We start from the raw sequence: 22,799 nt of genomic DNA on the forward strand, positions 1-22,799 counted from the left end.
ACTGGTTCAGTCAAAAATATATTGAAAGAATAATATGCGTACTTTTTTTATATCTCTCTCCTCTATTTCGGCAATACCATTGCCACAATTCTTTTTTTTTCACATTTTCGGCAATTAGATTGTCACAAAATTTTTTTTCCTATTTCGACAATACCATTGCCACAATTAATTTGTCACAAAATTTTTTCCCCCTATTTCGACAATACCATTACCACAATTTTTCTTCTTTTTTTTTTCCCACAATTTCAGCAATGGCACTGCCGAAATTGGGAAATTATTTTTTCCCACATTTTCGGCAATCCAATTGCCGTTTTCTCTCCTTTTTATTTTTATTTTTTATTTTTAATCCTTTTGTACTTTTTTTTTCTCACATTTACGGCAACGCTATTGCCGTAATCCTTTTCTCCTTTCTTTCCCACAATTTCAGCAATGGCACTGCCGAAATTGAGGAAAAATTAAATAATTTCCCCCTATTTCGGGAATAGCGTTGCCGTAAATGTAAAAAAAAAATAAAATAAAATAAAAAAATAAAAAACAATGGCATTACCGAAATTGTGGGAAAAAAAAAATTTTTCCCCAACAATTTCGGCAATGGCATTACCGAAATTGTGGGGGAAAAAAAAAAATTTTCCTCCACAATTTCGGCAATGGCATTACCGAAATTGTGGGGAAATAAAAAAAAAAAAAATTTTCCTCCACAATTTCGGCAATGGCATTACCGAAATTGTGGGGAAATTTTTTTTTTTTTTTTTCCTAAAAAAAATTTTTCCCCCACAATTTCGGCAATGTCATTACCGAAATTGTGAGGGAAAATTTTTTTTTTTCCCACATTTTCGGCAATCCCATTGCTGTTTTCTCCTTTTTTATTTATTTATTTATTTACATTTACGGCAACGCTATTGCCGAAATAGATATTTCCTCCTATTACGGCAATGGGATTGCTGTAATCCTTTTCTCTTTTTCTTTTTTTCTTTTTTTATTTTTTATTTTTTATTTTTTATTTACATTTACGGCAATGGTATTGCCGAAACAGGGGAATTTTTTTTTTTCCTATTTCGGCAATCCCGTTGCCGTATTCCTTTTCTCCTTTTTTTTCTTTTTTTTTCACATTTTCGGCAATCCCCTTATTTCGGCAATAGCGTTGCCGTAAATGTAAATAAATAAATAAATAAATAAATAAAAGAAAACAACAATGGGATTACCGAAATTGTGGGAAAAAAAAAATTTTTTTCCTCCACAATTTCGGCAATGGCATTACCGAAATTGTGGGGAAAAAAAAAAAATTTCCCCAACAATTTCGGCAATGGCATTACCGAAATTGTGGGGGAAAAAAAAAATTTTTTGGTTATTCTCTCTCCTCTCTCCTGCTTTTTGGTTATTCTCTCTCCTCTCTCCTACTTTTTTGTTATTCTCTCTCCTCTCTCCTGCTTTCTGATTGAATTTCGGTATCGTATTCTCTCTCCTGCTTTTTTTGGCTGAATTTCGGCAACGCCATTGCCGAAATTCAGTCTCTCTCCTTAGTTTCCCAATTAATTTCGAACAGTAGCTATAACGCAAATTAACTTTAAAATTTGCAATTTTAACCCAAAAGACTCCAAATATAGAGAGATATATGACATATTGCCATATATTCGTTCGGTCATGTTCATGCAATTCTTTTTATTAGGCCATTTTTGCTAAATAGTAATCTTTTTAATAAAAAAAATTTCAAAATAATAACATTTGAAGTTATTTGGTAAATTAACTTTTTCGAAAACAATATTCATGTTAAAAACTCATGAAAAAATATCATGTTTGAAGAGATGTGCTCCATGTTTTGATACAAATATAATATTTTATCAATAACTTTCAAATATTGTTATTTTGAAAAAAAAAAAAAAAAAAAAAACAGTTTTAATATTGATGATGGTGTGAAATCGGTAAGCTAAATGCTTCAGGCTTTAACTGTAGTTGGATGACCTGAAAATAAAGAAAGAGACTATCAAAGGTGATTGGGGTGAACCGACCAAAGACCCTTTAACAATTAAGTCATTTTTCTCTTTAGAACTCAAGTATAGTAAGTGGATGAATAGTAAAACATATCTTGGTTGGATCAAGCATGGCCCTTTTGTGGAGAATTTTGAAGTGGGACTATTAGTTAGGCTCCACTAACATCATGGGAGATGTGTGGGCTTAGTGAGGAAAGTGGAGCGAATTTCAAGAAATTCACCCCACATCTTGGAATAGTAAATCCCGGTCCAATCGTTTTGTGATTGTAGAAAATACTCTAAAACACACCAAGTGTTAGTTGGTCATCTACACCTTCCTGTGGTATGGACGACCAATATCTCCTTGGACGAACATCATTTCCTTGGACAACCTATTTTCATATTTGTGATGCATCTTTCTATTTTCTCTTTTCTGAAAATTATTTTGGACGTTATTGGGCTTGGACGACCCTTATGGATGAATGAAACTTGTTATAATCAGCATCAAATATTATTTAGCAAATTGGTATTCTTTATTTGAAATTTTGTAGACTTAATAATATTTGAAAAATAAATGGCTTCCCTTCCTAGACTTAATACTAGACTCAAATATTTGAAATTTTGAATGGTATTTATCCATTTTCACCAAAAAGAAATTGCTTCCCTTCCTAGTCCTACATAGGCCTAGCCTTTAAGCTTTAGCCCAAAAGAAACAGTTGGGCCAAGTCAATTCTTTCCCTGATAGAAAGATCCGCGGCCTGCAGGAACAGAGAAGATTGGATATAGCCACATGCATATTACAATTTCTTAACCAATGGACCTAAGTATAGAACATAAATTTCTCTCTCTTGATATATACTCAAAATTTTTTTTTTTTTTTTTTTAAAAGGGCCAACAAGGCCTTAATGTCATTTACAAGGCCTGAATTGCCCAGTTCACATTAAACTGGTGTTCTGCGAAGGCTTTGAAAGTTTTATGACTTTCAATTTGTTTCTACTTTCTCAGCATTTGCATGATCGCCATGGCCCATGAGTAATCCAAATGGCCCCTAGAGATCTCCAAGCTGAGCATGAAATTAAATCAATAAAAGACGCTACACACTGTAATGTAACCATCAAAGTAAAAATATACAATCATCAATTACCTTATCACAAATTTTATCTTTTATCAACCCATTAGCAGCAAATTTTATCTTTTAAAAATTTACTTGCTCTTATTTATCAGGACATATTATTTTATGAGAAATGTTAACTAGCACTATCCGTTGTTTGTTAAGGTTTCCCTAATGTGAGTCCTATGTAATAAAAAATGAGATAAATAAAATAAAAAGACATAAAAGTACTTATAAATTTGAAAAAAAAAAAAAACATAAAGCTACAAAAAAAAAAAAGACAAAAGAGTTGTCAAAAAAAAAGTCCAAAAAGTTGTTGCTAACAGGCACTTGGTGTCCGTTAACACAACCCTTATTTTGTAGGCTAAAATGCAAATTGACCTTCTAAGTTTTTTCAAATTTCATTTCTGTCCTCTAACTTTATTTTTATTCATTTCAATCCTCTAAGTTTCAGATTTATTCAATTAAGGCATTTCTGTCAACTTTAATTAAATTTGTTTGAAAAAAAAAATCATTAATTGAAATTTTTTCAATTAAAAAAATTTGAAGAAAAATTTTTAAAAAATTGAAAAATTAACCATAACATATAATAAAAGTTGATAGAAAAGCCTTAATTGAATAAACTTGAAAGTTAGATAATTGAACTGAACTAAAAAAAGAGATAAATGAAAGAATGTTAACAAACACCGTATGATACTTGTTAAGGTTTCCCTAATGTGATTCCTACATAATAAAAAAAGACATAAATGAAAGAAAAAGACATAAAAATACTTATGAAACTTTAAAAAATGACATAAAACTGCAAAAAAGACAAAAGTGTTGTAAAAAAAAAAGTCTAAAAAGTTGTTGTTAACGGGCACCTTATGGTGTCTGTTAACACAACCCTTATTTTATAGGCTAAAATGCAAACTGGCTTTCTAAGTTTCTTCAGATTTCATTTCAATCTTCTAACTTTGTTTCTAATAATTTCAATCCTCTAAGTTTTAGATTTATTCAATTAAAACATTTCCCTCAACTTTAGTTAAAATTTTTTGAAAAAAAAAAATCATTAATTGAATTTTTTTTCAATTAAAAAAATTTGAAAAAAAAAATTGAAAAAATTAACCACAACATATAATAAAAATTGATAGAAAAACCTTAATTGAATAAACTTGAAAGTTAAAGAACTAAAATGAACAAAAGCAAAGTTAAGAGTACTGAAATGAAATCTGAAAAAACTAAGAGGATAAATTTTGCATTTTAGCCTATTTTATATTATTATAAGATTTCCAAATTAAAATTTAATAGTAACTATATTTGGAACCATTTTAAACTGAAGGAATGAGAATAAGTTCTACTGTATACTTTGTTCTCTCGAAAACTATGTTTCAACTTTCAAGTTTATCTTTTCCTAACCATCAATGTGAAAAAACTTCTCAGTCCCGTCTACCTCAATCCCGGATTGACATGGATTTGATTTTGCAAGGGAAATATATTAGAATCATGAATAAATTTATATACGTAACATATTTCACATGCTTTTTTCACAATTAATTGTTGGAGTGACAAGTTGTAATTGACCGTGCCTGAAAATATTGGCTCAAAAACTAGGAACCATTGACAGATTCGACACAAATTGTCCTCTTTGCAAGGAGGAATTTGAATCTGGAACATACTTTTTCTTCAACTGTGCTGTGGCCACTGGCCTGAGCTATCTGGTTTGCATTGAAATCTAATTCCTATCAACAACCATGTGGAGATTGCTGAGCTGGTCTTGGATGCACCAGATTTTGTGACAAACTCAAGCATATCATCAAAACTTCTCCAAGAGCAATATTCCTTGCAAATAGCACTCACATTGGAAGCCCTCTAGAACCTTAGAAACTAGGTAAGAGTACAAAGCAGCAGAGGTAAACATTCTAACTACTATCGAAGCCCTGGAACACAGGTTTATGGAGCACACTGCAGCTGTGGAATCCCATGAAGAGACTAATGGTAAATAAATTACATAGCTTGGAAAAGGCCACCTTCAGAAACAGTAATATTAAATGTGGAGGCAACTATAGCAACATTAGCAGTGGTAGCTCAAAATAAAATCAGGAGGGATTATGAAAGCTTGGACCAAGGAAGCTCAATCCTGGACACCTGCTGTAGTTGAAGCTGAAGCTATTTTATGGGCAATCCAGTTTGCAAAACTGAAACTTTTTCATAAGGTTTAATTGTAGAAGGTGATGCAAAAGTGTGCTTTGATGCACTGGATACCGAGAGTCCTGATTGTCCTTGAGAAATTTAAGTTTTGGTACTGACTCTAGAGTTTAGATTTTTTCAAATGTAGTACTAGTTTCTGTTGGGTGAGAAGGAATGCCAACATTTTGGTCTCATTCAGTCCATTCAGTCAATATGGGTTCTATTCAGTCCACATTATTCTTATCTGGTCCATTCTTCCCATGTCAGTCCCATTCGTTCCATTCGGTCCATTCTATCCACTTTGGTCCACTTGGGTCATATCCTCCATTCCGTTTTATTCGGTCTATTTTGGTCATATTCTGTCCACTTTGGTCTTATTCAGTCCACTTCAGTCTACATTGGTTGTGATTGGTCCATATGTCCAATTTGTTCATTTCGTACCTATTCAGTCCACATTAGTCCTATTCAGTAATTTCTCACTCCCACCTTCTGTTTGTGAGGTTTGGAGGAGAGATCATTCTTCTTCTTAATGAATTCATGAGAGAGAGAGAGGGAGGGAAATATTTGATATCCTTCTCGTTGCTCAAAAATCACATATACCATTTTAATTTCATGAATGACAAATATTTCAAGCCCTAATTAAACAAAGGAGGGGTTTCAATGGTATATCAAATATTAAAATCTCAAGTCGTTGAATAAAAGATTTAGGATTTTATCACCACCTATACCGAAAATCAATTGGTATCTTAACCTTATGATAAAGAACAATTATCTCAAAGCGGATGTCATAAATTTGAAATAATACTGTATCTATCAAAAAGTTAATTCCCCTTTCCTTGAAAATGAATCGACTATCATTTAACTGATACGTGCTAAATGAGTTACAATCTTGAATTGGTTTGATAATTGATATAGCATAAAGACAAGCAAATAAAAAATATAGTGGCTCAGTTTCAAAAATATATATATATATATATATAGTAATGAAAGTCCTCAATCTTAACAGCATTAGGAACCAAAAGGACTTTTAGACATTATTTTAGAACCAAGCACAAGTGTATATAAAAGTGGTGACTGGTGAGTGTATCATCACTTCCACTTCAATTGGGTAAAAGATAAAGGCCGGTTTGAGTTTTGACTCTTTGTTAGGCTTTCGGCCAACCCTTTGATAGCTCCTTTCGAAGACTTGTTCATTATTTTTGAACTTTTGACCAAAGTAGGAAAGAAAGAAATCAATATAAATTAAAAAAAGATAGCAAAATAGCTACATGGCATTGGGCTTGGGACTCTACATCTGTTATAGTCAAAGGATATCATAATCCTGGCTTCATTGTGAATTTTGTATAGATCAATGATTCAACGTGCAGTTTATTTAATTCAGAATAGAAAAACTTTTACCTTCCTGGTATTTTTTGTTTGTTTTTTGTTTTAACCCCTGAATTTTTCAAGCCATTTAACAAATTGATTAGGGGGACTGATTTGAAAAATCCATTTAACAAATAATGAATCTATATGGTTTTATTTTATTTGTATCAAATTTAGATTTTAAGGTTTAATTTGAAACATTGAAAACTATAAGAATTTATTTAAAACCACCCTAAAATATAGGGGGGCTTTAAATATACTTTGATCAATTTCTTTGGAGTGGTTGAATTCTCAACAACATTAGTCTGTGTTAGTCAATGTTGGCTTAGTTACATGTATTTTTTTTTTTTCAATTTTATTTGATTAAAAATATTCCCTATTAGTCCATTACTTCCTTAATTGACATGTCTTTTTAACTACTTCTTCTAATATTATTTTTTAGTCTTCTTCTACTTTTTTTTTTAAACCCCATAAAAAATAAAATCTGATGATTACATTACACAATACCTGCAAGTTGTCACAATAATGCAAATCAAGCATCTTTAAACCAGCAAATATAACTAATCCAAACAGATCTCACGCGTTGTTTTAAAGTTGTCTACTTTGTGACCTATGCAAACAAACAAAAACATAAATGTTTCTTTCTTCTTCTTTTGTCCTTTTCTCACTCCTTAGAGGAGTACTTTTTGTTTAACAAAATACCAATTCATTGCCAATCAATGCAATCAGCCCAGTCCAAAATGGAGATCTCAAGTCACAACCATTACAATAAATCCCTTCGGGTTGTGTTTTGAGTTTGAGGATTTAAAATCTAAACAAATTTAAAGAATAGTTGTTAACATAAACTGTTTGAAATCTTTGGAGATTTAGCTCAAGTAATTTCAAACTAAAATTTAAAATTGAAATCCTTTTCTTTAACTAAAAATTCCATCAGCAAATAAAGGCTTGATGTAAAATAATCTCTTTCATATTGCTTCACTAAAGGGGAAACCTTTCATCATACAAAGAGATATAAAGAGATGTTGCAATCTCTGTACAGATTCTGGTTAGCAGCTGATAAAAAGAAAAAGAAAAAAGAAAAACAGAACCTAGAACAGAAAATTCACCTACTGATCATGAACTATAACAGATAGGACACATGATGTTATAATACAACATAGAACCTTCAGCAGGAAGGGTACAATTACCTGAGAAGATGACAATTCTATAGAAAGACCTACTGATCGGCTAATCACAAATCAAGATTGTCTTGTAGCTTCCATTTTCAGTAACAGATCTTTAATATCTGCTTGCATCCTCCTCTTCATATCATGGTACTCTCGATGTGCTCTGTCTAGAGCCTGGACTTCTTCGTATTTTTGTTTACGCATTTCTTGAGCCTCAGCCAAACGCAACTTTGTGAATCGACCTGTATACTCCTCTTCAGTTTTTTCCTTCTTTGCAATGGCAATGCGCTTTAGGCCCTCAGCTTCTCTTCTCGCTTCATCAGCACGGGCTTGGAACATTTTAGCCTCTGCCTCTTTGATTCTCACAAGACTCTCCAATTCATCAAACATGGGCTCCTTTTGAATACTTGTCTGCAACTCAGTCTCCAAAGTGCGTTTATCAATCTGGTCATAACTGAATCTAGGAAATACAACAGGTGCCCTGTCCAACTGAGGCGCCTTCTCTGAATAAACAGCTTTTAGCCAACTGGGATCCTGGCTCGTCCCAGCAATCCCATTGCTTTCTTTACCTTGTTCATTGCCAGATGAGATTGGCATCTTGCCTAACTTGGGAGTTTCGGCTTCTGCAGTAACAGTTAAAGGATATAAATTATAACCTCGTGGTTCAGCTTGAGATCTCAAAAGAATGATATATAGAAAAGAAGAAAACACTGCAGTATATTTCATTTGATGGCACTAGGTCTATCACACATATGAACCCATGCAAAAAAATTGACATATCTTCCCCTTCCCCATTCCAATACCTGATGCAAATATCTCAGAAAAAGAAAAAATAATTTTTCCCCTCTTTAAACCCTTCATTGATCTTATAAACATAAAATTGCCCTCGGAACAGCAATGAAACAAATATTGCAGTTCCAAGCCACTGTATTGAATGGTTTACCATTTTCTTATATTACAAAAGTCAAATGCTAAAAACCACACTCAACATAACCAAGCAAAACACTAATGCATGATTTCAATACAAAACTACGGAAAGCAGATTAATTTTTGGTTGCTCAGCAACATTTTCTGTCTTAAAAAAAAATAATCAGTTCCTAAAGTCTACTTCATATGGAATTCTTGAGTTGCCCAAAGATTGATATGATTTACCCTTAAAAGAGGGAGGGTTTTGGACTAGAGATGGTTTATTTTTTATTCACTATATGGAATTCAGAAATTGCTTGATTCTTCTCTATCTTCCATTAAAAAAAAAAAATTGCTTGATTCTGCATTACAACATCACTAGGTTATCATCATATGCTTTACAAATATAAATACAGAAACTCAAGCAATTATCAAAATAAGTCACACATACCCCCTAATAAATTTTTTGATACATCAATAGTTGGAAGTGGGGGATTTTGAACCCTAGATGGCTCCACAGGAGGTGCCAACCAGTTGAGCTACAAGGCTCTTGGCACATATCCCCTAATATGTCATGCATATATTGTAAATAATGCAGATCATGCAGTGTTCACATTTATGATAGAAGAAACAAAAGGCATAATGATAAATAAGGCAGTTTAGTTGGCATTTTTTCTTCCAAAAAGCACCTTCCCCACACATTAAATTTCACCCAAATAACTTCTAGGAACCAAAAATTATTTGTCTTCCTCGGAAGTCATCAGCTCTCTTTTACTGGTATCCTGTGAATAGCTAAAGTTATCTAAAATCATTTCCTAATGAATGAAATTATAGACCGCATAGACAATGAGCAAAAGTTATCCCAAATCATGTCATTTTGTAACAAATACATGAAACAGGTAAAGAATCTCAAGTAGATATGTCCATGACAAGTTGCTACGTTAACATGATCTCATAATCATACAAGGAAGAAAAAAAATACAGTACCCAATATAAAGAACTCATATTACCAACAGAGTTGTAAAGGACTTACCACGAAGGAAAGCCAAGATATGACTGCAAACCTCAGGAAGGTCCAACTTATTTGCCAATCGTACCAGCATCTGATCAGCAATTTCATGAAGCCGTCTCCCTCTCATATCCTTGCTGTCACGAAAAATTCTCTTCACATAATCAAGTTCTCTGGAAAGAGTTTCAGCTGTCCATTCCTTTACAAAACTTTGAAAAACCTCATTCACAAAGCCAAACAACTCTGAAGGATGATCACAGGCAATACAATGAAACTGCATCTCCGTCGTCCCATAAGCCCCTTTTGCACTTCTTCCATTTATAATATAAGATTTTCGTAACGCACAATCCGTATGGCACCAATGAAGACAAACATCACAACCAACCCAACTACATGTTTTATTTGCCATGTCAAACTTTGAACACACAAGACACATGCAAGCACTGCAAAAACCTTTCTTCTGCACACAAACCTTGCAATCACATTCATCCACAGGCAAAGAACTCTTACAGGCTAGATTTCTGCATTTTAAGTTGAGAAATACCTCCGCCAAATGAGCATTCGTAACACTGTCGTCTAGCTGAAGGTATTCCGGAAGACCAGTTCTCAAAGCGACCAAGATTTCCAGTTGAGCCCGGTGGGATTTCTGTAGTGTCTCCAAGGTTATATCAGACTTGTTCTGCAGAGCTTTCTGAAAATCAACGAGTTGCTTTTGCTTATCAACACTCAACATGGTATCGGTGATGCTCTCTTTCAGACGCACTATGGCCTGTGTTGTCATGTCATGAAATTTCCTAGCCATTACATGTACCGGTTCCTCAACTATCTTGGCAATGATTTTCTCAACATATTCAGCTCCACCACCACTGTATTCAAACTCCTTCTGGCCACTACTCCTATATAAACTACCACTACTCTTTTCCCTCATTCTCCGCTTCTTGTCATAACTATAATTTGATCCAATATCATGAGACCCTACACTTTGCGAAGGCGATCTAACATCATCGTTGAACGACTGCTGCCTATGAAAGCTCAACTGCCTTTCTAGTCCATTGCCCATTTTAGAGCTTCCTTCTAAACCCCTATGATGTTGTCCTTGCACAGCTTGACCATTCGAAATGCCTTGTAATACTTGAGACTGATTAAGAGAGCCATTTCCATTCATCAAGATTCTCTGATATAGAGGGACATCTTTAGGCTTAGACTCATTCTGAGACTGTCCCTGCCAAGCTCCCTGAGAAGCTTGATCGATTCCCTGAAATATGGGGCGGCTGCCAACCGATTGTTCAAAGTTGTCCATCGAATTTTGTGTCAGAGAACAGCTGGGGTTGTGGAAAAACGACTGAGAACCTGAAAAAGACATTGATGCAGTAAATCCATCTGAATTAGTACGAAATGTAGTACTCATGGACTGAACACTCCTGGCTTGACTAGGTGAACCGGGAGCTGCTTGAATTGTATCCTGAGCAGCACCAATCGGTAACAAAACATTCGGTAAGCTTAACGAAAGATCAAACGGTTCCAACACCAGCTTCTCTTCCTTCGGCCTATTAGCACCGGATTGATCATTCTTCTCCTCCCTTCTAACGGGAGATGTACTAAACAACTCAAACCCCCGAGTACTAGGTCCTTCCATATCATCACTATCCCTCTCAAACTCCCTCGATTCCCTCTCCATCCATACACCATCTTCAGCAGAATCTGCAACATGGGTTGGTTCAATCGACACACTTTTCCCCTTATCCTTGAAATTCTGACTTAAACCCTCCTCTCTTTCTCTTCCCATATTCACTTCACCCTCTCCTCCATTTTCTTCCCCAACTTCCTTATCCAACTCCTGTGCTTCTTTCACTTCCACTTCCATTTCCACATCCTCTACCTTGGCTTCAAGATCTATGCTCACACCCTTGTCTTGTTTATCACACTCCTCTTCTGACCCCAAAGACTTTTCGTCGTCATCATCATCAACAACCCCATCATTCTTTCCTTCCTCCTCAACACACTCCCCATCTTCCCTCACACACTCTTCCTTATCATCACCACCACAACCTTCATCATTCCCTGCCTCAGCCTCGTCCCCGTCCTCGCTTCCACTGCTCAATTCATCAACTTTATCATCTTCTTTCTCCACATCTTTCACCTCACTATCACTGTCCTTATTTTGCACCTCTCTCTCTTCTTCTTTACTCAATACTTTCACCCCATCCTCCTTATTCTCAATAACCGATTCGATTTCAGCTTCAGCCTCAGCTTTGAGGTTCGATTCCAGTTCTGGTTCTGGCTCAGGCTCTGGCTCCTGTTCGGGTTCTGGTTCCGGCTCGAGCTCTCCTTCCTCCATTTCGCTACTACTTCCACTCTCAACTTGAGGCTCCTCACTCTTCTTCGCCATCTCCACATCCATTCTCTTTGATTGCTCACTCGCACCCGATTCCCTCGACCAAGTCGGCGACTTTGATTTCGATTTCGACTTATTCGAATAAGCCGAATTCTCCTTCGTCGCAGCCACTGCCCTCGAATCCGATCTCGACACCGTTCGTAACGGCGACGAACCTGAATTCGAAACCGTATTAGCCGTCACCGTCGAAGCCGCCGAAACCCTAACCATCCTCGATTGCTCGCTCGCCCCCGAATCCCTAGACCAAGTCGGCGACTTCACATCCCTCAATCCAATTCTACTCCTCTCCTCCGAATCCTTATTCCCATTGTTACCGAACCGCCGCCACGACGACACGCTCCCTTCTCGTCTCGACGGATCCGAACCCGAAGACGACCGCTCCGATCTAAACCGCTTCGGAAACTCCCTCCTCGACGAAGACAAAGACAGCGAAGTCGACGAACCACCGCCGCAGAAACTCTCCGACCGGTGAATCAAACTCCGATCGTAACCTCCGCCACCTCCTCTACTCTCTCCACTATACCGATCGAACCCCTTCCTCCTATCGAACCCATCGAAATCATGCTCCGATCTCTTCCTCACCACCCTCGACACCTCCCGATCATCGTCCCCGCCGGACGACCGATCCCGGTCGTACCTCGATGAAGCCACCGCCGCCGCCGACGACGAGGAAACCAACCCGCCCTTCCGCACATTCTCCGACTTGTGGTAGAAGCTAGTCCGATACTGCGAAGAGGAACGGCTCGGGTTCGAATTCGAACTCGGGTTCGGATTCAAACTCGGGTTCGGATCCTTGCATTTGTCGCCGTACGAATCGAGATCTTCACTAGACCTCAACCTCTTCATCTTCCTCTTCCTCTTCTTCTTCGCCTCTTTCTCTTTTGCCCAAAACTCATGCAATATTTACGAGAACTACCCCCCCTCTCTCTCTCTCTCTCTATCTCTTAGGGTTTTTTTTGGTTTCAGCTTCAGAGCTACGAAGAGGTGGCGTTGTTGTTGTTTCTAATTAATTAGATTTGGTATTGTAAAGCCCAGAGATTACGCCGAAATTACAGAAACTGCCATAAAAGATGGTGGGATATTTGGTTCGTGGTACGCCGGTGTAAAATGTGAGGACTGGGTGAGGGCATAATGGGTAATAAAGAAATGAGGAGTCAACGCAGTTTAACTACTGAGAGGGAGAGAGAGAGTTGGATACGCAAAGTGCGTGGAAGGGGGGCATAAGAAAAGTGTGAAAAGGATTGGGTTTTTGGGGTTATGGGATTTGGAGGGGTGCGTAATGCGCTTTAAGGCGCATGATAGTTGTTGGTGGAGAGAGAGTTTCGGGGTTCGAGGGGTTTGGGTAGAGTGTAGTATAGGTCAAAATGTAAGTGTGTTTGGTGTGACCACTCACATGATTCCACATGCCCTCCACTTTCAACCATTTTTCTTTCTTTTTCTTTTTCTTTTATTATTTTTTAATTTTAAGTTAATCATGTCTTAGTAGTATTGGTTTAGCAAATATAAATAGAATTTTTTTTTTTTTGGGAAAGAAAAAAAAAAAAAGCAATTGGCTTTTTAAACAACTTTTTACATTTATCTTAAAAATAATATCAAAATTTTTTAGAAATATTTTTATATTGGTTTGAGAACTATTTTTAGAAATATTTTACTAGAAGAATGATAAAATAATAAATGTTGTTAACAGTTTTTTATATTTCTCACATAAAAGTGGTGTTAAAATTTTCCTATTATAGAAGTAGTTTATTAACAATTTTCCTAAGGACATCCATTAATACATCACCCATGGTTTATTATCAAATGTTATAAAGACAATTTTTTACAATGTGAAGATGAGTTCCAATACACTAAACAGTTTTTTCTTGTTATCATCAAGTTAGAACACTAATTAATTTATGGAATAAATAGAATTCAAATTCCAAATCATATTTCTTATTTGATGAAAGAAATTTATATTGGTTAACTAATTGGAACCTACACTAAAAAAAATGTTTTATAAGACATTAATTATTTTAAAAAAACAGTATTGTTAATGAGTGTCTATGTGATACAAGTTAAGGATTATTAAATATGTTTAATGAATTTTTGGCGTAGGTGGGTTTGAAGTTTGAACCTCGAACAAATTTTTTTTTTTTTTTTTTTGCCAGTTAACCTAATTGAAACCCACACTAAATAATGTTGTTTAAGTTCAAAACTCTTGACAAAAGGAGTAATAATTTATAAAACATTAATTATTAAAAAAAAATATTGTGGGGGTCAAAAACAACCACCAAAATGATAATGATGGAAGAAATGATCCTTTTGTTCATTTAATTTTCTGTTTAGATCTCCCATTGTGCAATATTTTCCCCTTTTTTTAGAAATTAATTGTGCTAGTCATTTATTCCATCATTATCATTTTGGTGGTTGTTTTTGACACCCACATATATATTATTATTTATGAGTGTATATATGATACAAGTTAAGGATTGTTAAATATATTTAATGAATTTTTGGTATAGGCAGGTTTGAAGTTTGAACCTCGAATTTTTTTTTTTTTTTTTTTGTTTGTTTTACTAGTTGGCCTAATTGAACCCAAATTAAATAATGTTGTTGAAGTTCAAAACTCTGGAAAAAATTGAGCAATATTTTATAAGACATTAATTTTTAGAAAAATATTAATATTTATGACTGTCTATATGATACAAGTTAAGAATTATTAAATATGTTTAATGAAATTTTGTTATAGGCAGGTTTGAAGTTTGAACAAGGGGTGACAAAATCTGACACAACCCACAAATCTGAAATGACTAACCTGTTTATAAATAGGTCATAGATTAAAGCTAAATGGGTTCAGATCATATTCAGGTTCACACAACTAACCTATTTAATAAACGGGTTAGATTTATGTTCAACATATGAACCCACCTAACCCATTTGACCCGTTTAGCTTATAAAGTTATTAATTATTTTGATATAACTTAATTTATGGTTGTTTTATATGTTTATTACTATATTTATAGTTGTAATTGTATTTTAATTTTATATACATGGGAATTGTTAAAGATTATATTGGTTAAGTATGACATATTAATTAAATAAATTATTAAACGGGTCATTTGTATTGACTTTTACATAATTTGTTAATTAAACAAGTTAAACATGTTGGGTCGGGTTGACTTTTTTAATAAACAAGTCGTGTTTGGGTTAAGGATTTCTAACACTTTTAGTATACAGGTTGGATTCGGGTTAATCCATATAACCAAATACTCATGACTCGACCCGCGAACATGAATTGCCATCCCTAATTCGAACCTTGAATATTTTTTTTAGCAGTTGACCTAATTGAACCCACATTAAACAATGTTGTTGAAGTTCAAAGCTCTTGACAAATGGAGTCATATTTTACAAGACATTAAATATTAAAAAATAATATTACTTTTTAGAGTTTCTATATGATACAAGTTAAGGATTATTAAATATGTTTACTGAGTTTTTGGTGTAGGCGCCTACTTCTGTTAATATTTGTGTATAACTTAACTTTATTTTATATAAATAAAAAATAAACCATTGAATAAAATGCTAGAGCACTAGATATAACACGTAACAATGTTGTTGAGCACTTATCACTTTTGTGTTTCATTTACTACACTTGAACATTGAACCAACAAGGATGCAGATCTTTTAGAGTTTTTAGGTAATTCTATTAGGGGTTTGGATTACATCCAGTACTTTTTTTAATTAGATGTTTGTAAGGACACGATCCGCGACGAACCGCCGTAGAGTTGGGTTCGCACGTGAATAGGCCCAAACAATATCATTTGTAGAGAGTGGATTCGAAAGGCTAGGCCTTAGTTACCTAGTGGTGGTTCTCGTGGTGTTCATAGGTGATTTCTGCGTTTTAACCCTTGGGGCCTCTTTCTTTGTCAACTGGGCTCCACTTTATATTACTTATTTTTTCTTTTATACTAGTCTGCACTCATTTTCCTTCGTCCACGTGTAGGGTCGACATTTCCAAGACTGATACTTGTCCTGTCAATCCCAACCCAAATTTGTTGGGAGTGGTTCATAAAGTTAATGGATAAGGCTCTGTTAGGCGCAGAGATATGCATGGGGAAGATGGTAAAGGCAGCCTTTCTTAGATATTTTAGATTTCCCTTCAAGCATTTCCCTTTACCTTTTTGCCCCTGTTCTTGGTGGATCTTTGGATCAGCCGAGGACTGCACTGTCCTCGGCTGCTTCTCCGGGCCAATTGGGCCTTACTACTCTTGAGCTCGGGTCATGACCTTTTTCGGCTTAGACCTTTTTCGGCTTAGGCCTTTGAACTCTCCATCAGCAAGTGGGCCTGGCCCATCAATTATTGGACCCCACAATGTTTTATTTTATTTTAAATACACAATGGTAAGTGGTAATGAGTTTTAATTTTCACATTTTATTTAATTAGTAAGTGATGTGGCAGTTTCTCATTCAAATAAAATGAGATTCCAGTTAAAAAAGTATTGAAGGTAAGCCAAATTCCTTTATTAGAAAGTTCTTGAAATCCTATTCATTTATTTTGAAATGAGTGGATTGAATTTTACCATGTCATCAACATTTAGAAAAATCTTGACTTTTAGTATCTATTCAAAATATTCTAAAATTCATCATTTTCATTTCAGAATGAACTGATAAGATTTCAAAAACTCTACCATAGAGTTATTTTAGGAACTTTTATCCGGATGGAATCATTGTTTGTTGATAAGATTCTCTTTTTCTATAACTGATAATTGGGAAATTGAGGATTTAAATCTGGAAAGTTTTTGTTGAAAACATAAAAAAGTATCAGTTGAATTATAAAATTCTTAACTTTCATAAGATACTTTTAGTGTGCGTTTGACATCAACTTACTTATTTCTAATTTTTTGTTTTGTTTTTGTAAGTGTGTTAAATGTGCTCGTATTTTGAAAAGTGAAATAAAAATGAGATTTTAAAAAGCTGTTCAAAAAACTAAAATCTAAAAAAAAAGCTAGTCACGGAAGGAGACTTACTCATAACAAATAATATTAGGGTCCCGTTAATGAGTGTTATGGGGTCAGAAAATTTATGACCCCGGCCCATTTCATGTTAAGGCCCAAGGCCTACGCCGAGGAGAGATAACGCCGAGGACGCACCATGGAAGTCCAAAACGACCTAAGGAAATGGCCGAGGACGACCTTGTGCTCGACATCCCATAATGCCCCTAAAAGGAAGAGCGAGCACAGTGCAGGAACAGCCCAAGTAAAAGGCTGCTAGTGCTGCAGTAAAGCATTCTGCACCTGACAGGACCATACTCTTCAACTTTTGCAACCACCCCCCAACCACTCTAGGTATGGGCTGATAGGACAAGTCTTAAACCCTAGAAAATTGAGCTTACACGTGGACGCTGGCGAGAGGGTAAATGCCAGTATAAAAGGTTAAGAGAGGCGGTATGAGAAAGGGGGGGACGACCCGTCTCCCAAGCCAGGAAGTCCTAGAACAAAGGAGGATAATGAGAGCACAAAGCTCCACAAACTCCTCGGACGAGATTCACTGACCGAAACCACCCAAACCACCGCCCGGCGACCAAAGCCTAGCCTTTCAAACCCACGCTCTACAAATTATATTGTTTGGGCCCTTTACGTACGAGCCCACTATCAATTTGGGGTCGTTACGAATTTGAGTCCCTACAAGTGTCTTTAAGGCACTTGTTAATTTAACCATTTTAAGGAACTTTAAATACCACTCCTATGAAAATATTAAAAAACTGTTAAAAAAAAAAATTCAATTGTTTTTTTCCATAAAAATATTTATTAAACTAATTAATACTCTTAAGACATCCCATAATATTATTGTACATTGTTTTAAATATATAAGAGGACTCCATATCTTCTAGCACATTGTCACGTTGTTGCATGCCTCAAACGCTTTGACACACGTGGGTCTCGTTAATTATATGTATCTCACAATCAATATATATGATATTGTGATGTTTACTACTCGACAGTCTACCCAAAGGGCGTCTTATGATAATTAATTGGTCAATTTTGACTATTGCATTGTCCTTAAGTTAGACCATTTTTCTTTATAAAACTAACAAGTGCATGCATGTTCATTTTTTTCAATTACTTTTAAGGAACAATTTTTATTTATCTTTTGGGAGAGTGGAAAATTGACCAAGTAAAACAATGTAGCTTTTGGAAAGTTAGTATCGTGTCTACGCTTCATTTTGAATGAGATGAATACAAAATTGAGTTTGTCAATCCACATCAATATAGTATTTGATTCCTTCACTTCCAACATTGTACCTTTTTTTTTTTTTTTTTTTTTAATGTTATTTAGACAAATAAATTTTTAATTTTTTAGACAAATAGATTGGTGGTGGTTTAACATTAAATATATATATTTTTCCTTTCAATAAGAGATATGAGGTTCTATCTTTGTCTACACCAAAAACTAATTGATATCTTGCAATCACCAAGAGCGAATGCTGTAGGTTGAAATTTTACCTCTAAAAAAATAGTTTTCTATAAAAGTTTTGGACAATAACATTGAGCTACAAAATTGTTTAACAAATTCACATTTGTACATTACATATATAATAAAAGAAGGTTTTGTTGTCAAATATAGATCCGTGATTGAATCCAATTTACATCAAAAGGGAACTCATTAATATTCAACATAATGATAAAATGTAATATTAATATGGAAAAAGTTAATGAATGCATTAAGGACATTAGTTTAGGAATTATTTTAAAAAAAATTTATGAAAAACAATTAATTTTTTGATTATTTTTATATTTCCAATAAAAGTAGTGTCAAAACTTTTTTAAAATAGTTTATTAAAAATTATCCTAAGGACACTCATTAACAAGACCCTATTGAAATTAAAGAGTGAAAGTCACAAGTTTCTAATCATATCTTATATATTAAAGGGAAAAATTAACAGATACTTCAAGGGTATTGGTTTAAAAAGTATTTTTAAAAGCTTTTTATGGGAAAAAAGTAATTGATTTTTAATATTTTTTTATTTAATATTTATCATAAAAATGATAGGAAATTTTTTCTAAAATGATCCATTAACAAATGTTCTAAGAACATCCGTTAACTAAACCTCATAATAAAAATATTTAGTATCTTATGTATTAATTGCATATAATCTCTTTTGCATTGTGTAAGTTCTATAGGCAACTGAGATTCACACAATGCGAGAGAGATGTTGTATATAACAAATACATAATATACATTTTATATTGATAATTTGATACAATGTTTGGTTGCATGGAAGGGGAAGGAAGGGAAGAGAAAGGAAGAGATTTCTTTTTGTTTGGTTAAAATGAAAATGAGGAAAGAAAGAAGAGAGGAAAGTAAAAGGTTTTTGTGAGTCCACCATTTTTTCAATTAGAAAATTACTTTAATACCTTTTAAAAGTTTGGATTTTTTTTTTTGTAAAATTACTTTTATAACCTTATTACTTTATAATTTAAGAGGATAAAAGTGTAAAATACATTTTTCACTTTCCCTTCTCTTCTCCTTTCATCCAAACACATTTTTTTCTTTCTCTTTTTCTTTCCTTCCTTTCCCACATTTTCCATTCAACCAACCATAGTGTGAAAGAAGAGGAGCCAAAAAAAAAAAAAAAAAAACATTTTAATTAAAATGTTGGACATTAAACTAAAAGTCCAAAACACAATGCACTAGTCAAAGACATTGTTGTACTACTTCTCAAGAAAATGTTGCCCGTGAACTGGAAACTCCATGTCCTAGTCAAAGACATGTTGTACAACTTCTCAATCCTAACCTTAGATCTTCTTCAGAATACAAGGAATGCTTGGTGCACCATGTTTCATGCAATCCCAACCACATTTCCATTAACTCCAATGTCAAAATAAATAACTCTCACATTGACAATTCAGTCCAGTACGCTTACGTGTCACATTCCTATTTGTTCTCGGGATGCCAAATTCTGCAACCCTGTAAACTTTTGTCGGGTCCATTAAAACCTTAAAAAAAAATTTAGCCAACCCTACTGGTTGATTGCTCAGTCTGCAATTCAAAGCTTTTCAAATCAAAATACTCGCAATCTTGACCGTACATATCTTTGAGAGAACACGTGTCAAAATCTGGAAGAGAGTTTAGTCAATGTTAGTGTTACATGTGTAACACGTAAGAAAAGTTAAGAAGCTTTGACTCTTGTGGTTAGACTTTTGACGTCATAATAATTCTTTTGACTATTTCTTTCAATATTATAACATAAATTCTAATCTTACATAAAATGTTATAATTTGTGCTGTAATTATCCCCATGATGTCATAATTTTGTAATATATTATAAACGATAGAGAAAATATGTAACTAATTACGTTCTGACACGTAAAATAATTATAATAAAAATTATAATGTTTTTAAATGATAATAAAGGTACTCATATGAAGACTCTTGTATGATGATGTACGTCAAGGGTGTTGATCGAGATTTGGGGATTTTGAATTAGAGCCGTTGGATGATTTAATGGGGTCCCACCAGTTTGGATGAGTTTCGAAACTTTGATAGAAAGGACAACAAAACGTGTAAGTTAAGGATGGGGACTAATAGTCAAATTGGGTGAAGGCCAAGAAGAAAAGATAATGATTAAAGAATGAAGAAGAGTTCTGTTGTTTGAAAGATCTAGAGATTAGAGAGAGACACAGTCTACTGGTACGAAGTCAATGCCAATGGATTAATAACTGTTGGCACAAAATTATTCCCTCAAAAAAATGATTCCCCTTGAGAAGAAAAGAACTCCTATTATATTTGTGTGATTTTGTTAGCTAATGTTCTTAAAACAATTGTTAACATATTATTTTTAAAAAAAATTTAATATTATTTTTATAAAAAATATAAAAAGACACTAAAATGTTAATTTTTTTTTCATAAATTTTAAAAAAAAATAATTTACTAACAAATATTTTTGAGATATCCATTAACATTTTTCTATATTTATAAAAGTTTTGGGTTTTGTTACATAGTGTTTATTTCAAGTTCATATAACAGTACATTACTCAATAATTTAGTGGCTCTGTATACAAAATTATTGTGTCTGCGCATGTTTTTCTTTAACATGTGCTGTGTTTTTCTTAGAATTTATTTTTAACTACAGATAAGTAGATAACATATGTAAGAAGGACGTTTATTCACATTAAAGAAAATGGAGAAAAAGGATATTCAGCTGCCATGAACGAATATCTTGTTAGTGTTTGGCTGGTAAGATATTTTATTTTATTTTTATTTGAGAATTTAATATTTCAGTGAGCTCAAATTATAGACTATTTGAATTCCTGATAGGCTGATACATTATTTCTCGATTTGGTTGGTCCTAAGAGATTAGTAGATAAGATAGTTTAAAACAGCACTTTATACCAGTTTTTTAGGTACCATTTTTCTAACAATTCATGTTAGAAACATATAAAAATAAGCTATTCTAACTCACTAAGTCTTAGAATAAATATAAAAAAATGGTGCCAAATTGAAGTAGTTATGGAAAATAAATGCAGGGAAAAGTGTGTTAGCAACCTTTTCAATTGGAGGTCACATTGATGTTTGTCCCACCGACTGACGCAATGACAAGAGCCAGACTCTTATCCAACCCATACGTACCAAAAAATATAAGGTAAGTATTTGCTTTTCCATGAAAGATATTTTCTTGCACTCCACAAGCAGCCAATGAAAGTGATTGGGTTTATCTTCTCTTTGCAAAATGAGGTCAAACACAGCACCTTCACCTCTCCTTCCTCACAAACATCCATGAACAAAGCTTTCCTCTCCAACTGATCTAAACTTGAAGATTCAAAAACCCCATTTTATCTTCCATGGCTGCTCTCTCAATTGGCCCTTCATTCCACACAAAACACAGCACAACTCAAGAACACAGAAAGACTAGAAGCAGCCCAAGAATTCTCATCCTTCTATGTTGCCAAAGCCAGAAGCCTGTGGATACTTCCAAACCAAGATTGAAGAAAGAGAGCAAAAGGAAGTCATTGTTGCCACCATCTTTTGTTCGGTTTGAGAAGTTTGGGAAGGTTTTGCAAGAGAATTTGAGCCCCAAGCAGAAGGGTGACTGGAAGGATGTGATGTTAATGAGTTTATCATTTGCTGTTTATGTGTATATATCACAGAGGATTGTTTGTGCTTATTGTGCTTGGACGTACATGCCAAAGCAACCATGGTAGACATTTTTAATGTTTCATGTAGAAGAAGTATAATATCTTTGGGATCAATGAAAGTAGTTTTTTTTTTGGGTTTATAAGCTCAACAAAGAACAGAGACTACATCTTTGTGATACAAGAAATATTATTTAGTAAATTGATTATTAAATAAAGAAACAACCATGCAATATGAGGACGAAGTACATATTCATCATTTTTCTTCAGAGAATGGATTATTGCTCCATTGTTTAACATAGATTTTTGCAGAATACTGTTTTCGATCTTCTGTGTATTTCTACAATCTTTTGAACCTGTTTCGGTGACTAGAGTAGTGTCACCAAAAGTACTTTTAAGCTCCTCAGTCTAGGATCAAATTATTGGAGCTCTAATTTCAACATTAAGTAGAATATTTATTTCAATTTAAATGATCGCAAATGTTAATGCTACCAGCAAACATTTGAGGTTATAACAAGAACTGCAAACTGAGTTTGGTCCTAGCTGCAAGAAAAGGAGGGTTAGAGGTCTAGACTGTTAGGGCCAATTCTCTATTTAGAAGAT

At 34.2% G+C, this 22,799-nt stretch overlaps 2 protein-coding genes across 2 annotated transcripts; one reads left to right on the top strand and one right to left on the bottom strand.

Annotated features, from left to right (window-relative positions):
* Nucleotides 1–7,554: 7,554 nt before the first annotated feature.
* Nucleotides 7,555–13,337, bottom strand: LOC126723888 (protein OBERON 4). Its single transcript, XM_050427866.1, has 2 exons — nt 9,715–13,337; nt 7,555–8,398 (listed from the first exon to the last, which is right to left on the bottom strand). The coding sequence occupies exons 1-2, from the start codon at nt 12,929–12,931 to the stop codon at nt 7,848–7,850; spliced, it is 3,768 nt and encodes a 1,255-aa protein (XP_050283823.1). The 5' UTR covers nt 12,932–13,337; the 3' UTR covers nt 7,555–7,847.
* Nucleotides 13,338–21,905: 8,568 nt separating this feature from the next.
* LOC126722695 (uncharacterized) lies at nt 21,906–22,265 on the top strand. The gene has a single exon (XM_050425849.1). It carries the CDS (start codon nt 21,906–21,908, stop codon nt 22,263–22,265), a length of 360 nt encoding a protein of 119 aa, XP_050281806.1.
* Nucleotides 22,266–22,799: the final 534 nt, after the last annotated feature.

Source organism: Quercus robur, chromosome 4 (assembly GCF_932294415.1).
Source record: "Quercus robur chromosome 4, dhQueRobu3.1, whole genome shotgun sequence".
Lineage (NCBI taxonomy): Eukaryota > Viridiplantae > Streptophyta > Magnoliopsida > Fagales > Fagaceae > Quercus > Quercus robur.